The sequence below is a fragment of the Aedes aegypti genome, unplaced genomic scaffold (genome assembly GCF_002204515.2).
Source record: "Aedes aegypti strain LVP_AGWG unplaced genomic scaffold, AaegL5.0 Primary Assembly AGWG_AaegL5_hic_scaff_671_PBJ_arrow, whole genome shotgun sequence".
Lineage (NCBI taxonomy): Eukaryota > Metazoa > Arthropoda > Insecta > Diptera > Culicidae > Aedes > Aedes aegypti.
The window spans coordinates 12216-19883 of record NW_018736353.1 but is presented as its reverse complement, the minus strand read 5'-3'; the positions used below and the strand labels follow the sequence as shown (position 1 = coordinate 19883).

At 41.1% G+C, this 7668-nt stretch overlaps 1 protein-coding gene across 1 annotated transcript; it reads left to right on the top strand.

The window, feature by feature from the left end:
- Positions 1 to 1324: 1324 nt before the first annotated feature.
- On the top strand, positions 1325 to 3428 carry LOC5563604. The gene is made up of 4 exons (XM_021857051.1): positions 1325 to 1465; positions 1524 to 2379; positions 2448 to 2853; positions 2917 to 3428. The coding sequence occupies exons 1-4, from the start codon at positions 1390 to 1392 to the stop codon at positions 3424 to 3426; spliced, it is 1848 nt and encodes a 615-aa protein (XP_021712743.1). The 5' UTR covers positions 1325 to 1389; the 3' UTR covers positions 3427 to 3428.
- The last annotated feature ends 4240 nt before the right edge of the window (positions 3429 to 7668 follow it).

Below are 7668 nucleotides of genomic sequence, written 5' to 3'. Positions count from 1 at the left end.
TCGACCACTTATTATAATTTCGAAAATTTCAAATTTGTTCAAACCTTTTCGGCACTTTTTTATGTAGGCTTCTTTTTAGGCGCACCGTGTCTCACACCACCGCGAAACGTTGAATGAAAACCGGCCGGCAGTAGCGTTGGGCGATTCGATGTTTTCATTCCGATTAATCGATTTTTCGAATCGATGTTTGGGGCATCTGAAATCGGGTGAATCGATTATCTTCATTCGATTTTTCGATTCGATTCATTTTGTTGAACTTGATGAACATTTCCTAACGAGCTGAGGGAAAAGAAATCATATTTTGAACTAGTCATGCTGTAGTAAATCTTTTCTATGGAATTTCAAAACTGATTAAATTAAAATGTTAAAATCTTTAAAATTGTTACAATTGAATGCAAATGCATTTGGTCTCATTTTAAACTTCAAATTTTCAATATGAATTCGATTTGAATAGATTCAAAAACATCGATTCAAAGGACTCTATTAAATCGATGAATCGATTCGTCAGTTCAATTGTGAATCGATTTAGTAACATCGATGACGACGGTCAGACATGGACCGAGTTGAATGGAAATGACCACCCAGGCCTTGTAAGGAAAATAGTGTGAGGTTCTGTTGAAAAATTAAGTTCCATAACAACTGAAAAAAGAAAACTGTATGAATAAAAAGACTAAAACATCGAAAGGACAGAAGATCGAAGGACAAAAGGTCGAAGAGGAGAAAAGAAGGGATCCTATGCAAAAACACTCAACAGGCTATAGTTCTGGTTGAAAATAAATTACATGGGTAGAAATGTGTTCCTGAAACCACGAAAATTATTCATGAAATCATTAAAACCCATATTCATGGCACTCTTTTTAATACAAAATCGAACAATGATATCGAACGGATATTCATGATTCCTGGAACAGTTTTTTTTTTGTGTTTTTAATAAGTGGCAATAAATAACAGATCTACGGCCATTGCATGGCTTTTATTGTTGACATGAGTTATTTTGAGAAAATTCATGTGATTGTGATGTTTCGAAAAGCTTGGGAATAGACAGCCACGATTTATCATTGATAATGTTCACAAAGATAACTTTGCGACCTCTAATGATAGCTCACTTTCATTGGGGCACCTGAGATGTAATGGCAGGAAACAGATAAATGAGCCTAAACTTATGGGTACAGGCTCATTTATTTGTACAATCCACATTACTCGAAATCATGTTCCACTTATGATAAGTCATTTGTGATGGAAGTAAAAAATAAAAACTATTTATACAGCTTAAACTGGTCATCACTGATCGCTCGTAATCGAATTCAGTAATTGAAGACTAAATGAAGTTATTTTCATCGTTTTGGCTGGGGAAAGCTAGACGCAGTTCGATCGGATAGATGTGATAGAATGGAAATGGTTTTGCGGCGGCATTTGAATACGATTGCCAACACTATTTCTCAGGCAAGACTAGTTCATAGAATAGGTGTGCAATGTGCAACTAAAACAAAAAACGAGTGTTAAATGATAATATTTTTTTGTAGCTATCTCATACTTTCTGGGGGTGCACAGTATTTGCCGTGTAATAAACCGAACAGATTTGTCTGTTAATATTCCACTAAATGATCTTCCTTTAGTCATCATTCATCCGCAAGTTGGAATGTTTCAAGCTATAAATTTGGGATGTTCTGCATTCATAATTGACGAGAACATTGTTCTTTGGTTCTTGAATGAATTTATCCCGGCGCATGATATGGCTGACTACCGTATAGCCACGAAGTATTTTATAGTGATGATTCACTCATCAAATGATGATCAGAAGACCACTTTAGAAAACATACAGAGCCATCCCGTTCTTGAGGAAATTTCGAATTTGCTTCTTGTTGTCCAGAAGAACGCCACTTTCGAACTTCTTACCCATAGATATGTGGGGAGCAGACCGACATCCTTGGAGTACCAGCTGCTGGATAGATACGACGGAGATAATGAATCGTTCATCTACGGAAGAGATCTTTTTCTGGACAAGGGTACAAATTTACTAGGTAAAACTTTTCGGGTGGCCTGCTTCCATTTAGTTCCATGGATTATAATGCGTCAAGGAAATAATGGAGTTTTCAAATATCTAAATCAAGCATACACTGTTGATGGCTTGGATGGGTATCTGTTGACTCAGTTTTGTCTGCGATACAACTGTACCTGGGAACTGCATGTAGATCAAAAGAATCAGTACGGCAATGTGTTCGACAACGGCACAGGCAATGGAATGTTTGGAGCTTTGTTGGATCGTAAGGTAGACTTCGCAATGGGAGCCGTGGGTGGCTATTATGGTACTTTTAAATACTTCAGCTTGAGTGATGTAATTCAGTGGATTGGCGTTACTTGTCTTGTGCCAAAACCTGGGTGAGAATGATGCTTTTGATTGAATATTATATATCCTGATACCCATGATTCTATTTTGAAACTTGCAGGCTGGTGCCAAACTGGCAGTTAATTTACATCATTTTCTCCACATCAGTATGGATTACGCTCGGAGCTATCTTTATTACTGTATCAATTTGCTTACATATCTTCAAGTCGACTACAATCCCTCGGACGAATCAAGGATTCTCATGGATATTACTCAAAGTGCTCAGAACATTCGTTCTGACTTCGGCAGACATTCCCACAAATACTGCTGCGGAAGTAACTACGGTCACAGCGCTTCTCATGTTCACCATCATCATTGGAAACGTCTACATCGGTAAAATTCATAGCATTTTGGCGATACCACCGTATGAAGCTCCGATAGCAACAGTGCTAGATCTTGCCAAAGCTGGGATCCAAGTGAATGCTCCTCATGCAGCTTGGATGTACGCGTTGGATTTATCAGAAAACGTATGTTAACTGTAAGCTTATTGCTTAGCATCATCTCCCTATATGCATAATATATTTTTGCAGGAAAAAGATAAGACCATTCTGAAAAATTTTCACGTACCGACTATCGAAAGGTTTACCGATATTACCGACGGAGGTCAGGAAGCAACGATGGTTGGGTTGCTCGAAAATGGTCATATAATGGTCGGCAATTGGATCAACGCACGCAATGTGGAGCTGTATCGTATCATGAGCGAACCGTTGTACTTCGAATACGAGGCAGGTTACGCCACGAAAACGTGGCCTCTTTTGGATCATTTCAACTACTTGGCCGCACAGATCAGAGATGCATGCTTGCTGCGTTACATCGAGTTGTTGGAGGTCGATCGTTACATGGATCATTTCGTACAGGTATCGATTGAACACTCCTGGGATAGGCCGCATAGTGCGTTGAAAGATATGAATGTAGAGGAAATCTCCGGAGCGCTGATGCTTCTTGGAATGGGATGTGCGGTTTCATTAGTGATTTTCATATTGGAGTTGGTGTACCACAGGTATAGCTACTGTTTGCAACAATCTAGACTTCGTAAGTAGAGTTGAACTATGAAGAAATAACAGGAATAATAAATTTGATACGAGAGATATAGACGATGGAATTTATAATACAATTAAAAAAATCGCTAAACATTATTAAATGACCTATGTAACAATGAGGGATTCTCTTCTCTCTCTCGCTCCATTTTGATTATAACCTAGATTATAATAATGCAATACTGAAGCTGTTGGAAAGATTTTTACTAATGATCGAAAGACAATGTCGTTGGCATGCATTTCATACAAAAAACGCAACAGAAGAGATCAATGTGGGTCAGTTATTGTTTAAAGAGATAGTTAACAAATAGCCTCTAAATGTTTAAAGGACATTACCATCGCACTTACTATACGCGAAATTTCCGCGATGCATACGAGGGGAAAGTGGGACTTCTGCAACTCGACCATTCAACTCATTACCATTGTTCCTTCCCGGGCTGCCGCAGAGACACAAGCAAAAAGCAAATCTCTCCTTTGGTACCAACCTTATCCGAGAGCCAGAGATTATTTCAAAAACTCTGTCGTGGAATAATGGACAGACCTTATGTATCTAATGGTCTAGGATCATCATGTAAATATCATCTGCAAATTTATGTCTTGTTTTTTCATCTGTCTGGGCCAAACGTGTTACGTTGTCTGTGTTTTGATTCTTATTGATTTAAAATCAAGGTAACTTTACGCAATTTAAATGGAAATAAGTTAAAATTCTAAGGAAATATTACAGAGGATAGTGCAGAAAAGTTAAATTTTCATTAAATATTTCCTTTGTTGAGACTAAGCTGAATATTCATTTCACGTTAATTAAAATTGTATGACATTGCTGAATAAAATAAGATAATGCTAATCTTCTCTAAATGCTTTCTGGTCAATATCTGATCAACGGTTCAAGCTTAAAAGAAATGCTTGTAATGAGAACTTTGACAAGCTAGAGACTCAAAGAAACAAAAGCGAGGCTTAATTTTTGTTTATTAAACATTCCGTTCTGTTTTGCATTAAAATATGTACCTTAGTTCATTAACTAAGATTCGTAATTTCAGTCATCGTAACCAAAGATTTTTGATAAATGGTTATATGTTTTGTTATTAATGTTCAATAGACAAACCAATTATTGTCTGTGGTGTTTCGAATGTGATACTAATATTGCACACGAAATAAAAAAAAAACTTTTTTACTGAAATGGCTATAAGTCGATTTTTCGAGGGATGATAGTTTTTTAATTCATCGTGGTTAACACACAATTTTCAGTCAGAAAAAAATTTGCACCCGGGGTGCTTTGAGCCAATACTGAGAAATTGCATTTCTGTGTTAATAAGTCAGAATCTTCCGTACGAAACCACAATCAATCTTGCATTTCTACGAATAGTTTATTCATCAATGCAAACTTATTGTCCACCTCGTATTTTCGTTTTTGTTGTATCAAAACCCGTTCGATTGTACTACAGTCAAACCTCCATGAGTCAATATCTGAAGGGACCATCGACTCATGTTAATATCGAGTCATGGAACAGAAATGGTATGAAAAGCTGTTTGAGGAAACCATGAAATTCAGATTTCAGTATGATTCCATGAGTCGATATCAAGCCCAAATTGTCTGTAACTTTGCCATAAGAAACACTTCAATGCATTGCGAAATATGAGTTCAGTAGCTTTCCAAAAAACTTACTGCCGAAGTGAATCAAAAGTGCCATGAATAGGATCCGGCTCCCTATAGGTTGTCGTCATGTTCATTTTCATTTATTTAGTTAACATCTACACAGATAACACTGAATCAACAATTTCACGCCACAATACTCGGTTCGTGGCCGCATCAGGGTTGCTGTCCGGCATTCTTGCAACATGCCCTGCCCATCGTATCCTTCCAGCTTTGGCCATCTTCTGGATACTGGGTTCGCCGTAAAGTTGGGCGAGCTCGTGGTTCATCCTTCGCCGCCACACACCGTTCTCCTGCACACCGCCGAAGATCGTCCTAAGCACCCGACGTTCGAAGACTCCAAGTGCTAGCAGGTCCTCCTCGAGCATCGTCCACGTTTCATGCCCGTAGAGGACTACCGGCCTTATGAGCGTTTTGTACATGGTACATTTGGTGCGGGCGTGAATCTTTTTTGACCGCAGCTTCTTCTGGAGGCCATAGTAGGCCCGACTTCCACTGATGATGCACCTCCGTATTTCACGGCTAACGTTATTGTCAGCCGTCATCAAGGATCCAAGGTAGACGAACTCGTCGACCACCTCGAACGTGTCCCCGTCTATCGTAACACTGCTACCTAGGCGAGCCCTGTCGCGCTCGGCCCCACCAGCTAGCATGTATTTTGTCTTGGCCGCATTCACCACCAGTCCAACTTTTGCTGCCTCGCGTTTCAGGCAAGTGTACAGGTATGCCACCTTTTCAAATGTTGGGCCGACTATGTCCATATCATCCGCGAAGCAAACAAATTGACTGGATCTCGTAAAAATCGTACCCCGGCTGTTAAACCCGGCTCTCCGCATAACACCTTCTAGCGCAATATTGAACAACAGGCACGAAAGTCCATCACCTTGTCGTAGTCCCCGGTGGGATCCAAACGAACTGGAGTGTTCGCCTGAAACCTTCACACAATTTTGCACACCTTCCATCGTCGCTCTTATCAGTCTCGTGAGCTTTCCGGGAAAGCTGTTCTCGTCCATGATTTTCCATAGCTCTACGCGGTCGATACTGTCGTATGCCGCCTTGAAATCGATGAACAGGTGATGCGTTGGGACCTGGTATTCACGACATTTTTGGATCCTTATCCCTGCACATCTCGGCTCGCGGCACGAAGCCGTTGCGGGATGCGTTGAGCTTCTGATAGAACCTACGCGTTTCCTGAGACCGACACAGCTGTTCCATCTCCTCGCACTCCGTCTCCTCCAGGCGGCGTTTTTTCTCCCGAAAGAGGCGGGTCTGCTGTTGCCGTTTCCGTTTATAGCGTTCCACGTTCTGCCGGGTCCCTTGCTGCAGCATGACCGCCCGCGCTGCATTCTTCTCCTTCAAAACCTCCTGACACTCCTCGTCGAACCATTCGTTCCGTCGACTCCGTCCCACGTACCCGACGTTGCTCTCAGCTGCATCGTTGATGACTGCTTTTACTGTTCTCCAGCAGTCCTCAAGAGGGGCTTCATCCAGCTCACCCTCTTCCGGTAATGCAGCCTCGAGTTGCTGCGCGTATGCCGCTGCGACATCCGGTTGCTTGAGCCGCTCTAGGTCATACCGGGGCGGCCGTCGGTACCGTACGTTGTTAACGACGGAGAGTTTTTGGCGCAGTTTGACCATCACCAGATAGTGGTCAGAGTCGATGTTAGCGCCACGATAGGTCCTGACGTCGATAATGTCGGAGAAGTGCCGACCATCAATCAGAACGTGGTCGATTTGCGATTCTGTCTGCTGTGGTGATCTCCAAGTGTATCGATACCAGGGTTGTTAACGTTAATCAACGATAAACGCCGTTAACGTTGATTGTGCACTGGATCAACGTCAACGGCGTTGCGTTAATTTTCATGGCTGTTAACGTCAACGTTAACGTGTTTACGTTGAATCATCGTCAACGATCACCGCTAACCCAAGCGTTGATTTATGTTTCGAAAAGGTTCTCAGAGAATGTTTCAAAAAATCAATAAACAGCACGTTTCTATGCTGATACGGGGTTCCATGGAAAATTGATTAAAAAAAAATCTAAGTTCACAGTGTAGGCACCCAACAGTCAGCCTCTTTGAACGTCAGTTTGTGATTGGTTGGAAGAACTTTTACAAATTGCAAAGATTTTCCTAGCAATATTGTATCCGTCCTATGACCTCTCGCCGTTCCAGCAACCCACAACAATTAGCTGAAACTGTTACCAGAGAGCGGCTTCCTTAACCTCCAGCCAGCACACGGCGTCTTTTTTTACCCATCCAACAACCAAATGTTTCTGACTTGCCGGCCCCCAGGATGACCCGACTTCTCATTTCCGAATACAAGTTGCCATAATACCCTAAAATACCACAGCAGACAAAAGTTCTCATTGCAATCGGAAGTGGCAATGGTCGTAGAGCAGATTTTTCCACTTCCTATATTATGGAGCTCTAATATAAACGGCATTACTTACTAAGAGAAAATCAGTTAACATTCCAAAAAACCTGCAATGAGATCACGCTTTTTTTCTGCTAAATAATTGTTTCTGAACATGGCATGTTTCAGTGTCTAAGTTGAAACTGTCCACACAATCCGCAATTATCTTGTTCTTATGTTAG

Bases quoted from the DNA above. Each gene is read 5' to 3' on its own strand.
- LOC5563604 (XM_021857051.1), top strand. From the start codon at position 1,390: ATGGAAATGGTTTTGCGGCGGCATTTGAATACGATTGCCAACACTATT. The intron at 1,466-1,523 runs GTGTGCAATGTG...ATTTTTTTGTAG, and splicing joins AAGACTAGTTCATAGAATAG to CTATCTCATACTTTCTGGGG. The intron at 2,380-2,447 runs GTGAGAATGATG...TGAAACTTGCAG, and splicing joins TGTCTTGTGCCAAAACCTGG to GCTGGTGCCAAACTGGCAGT.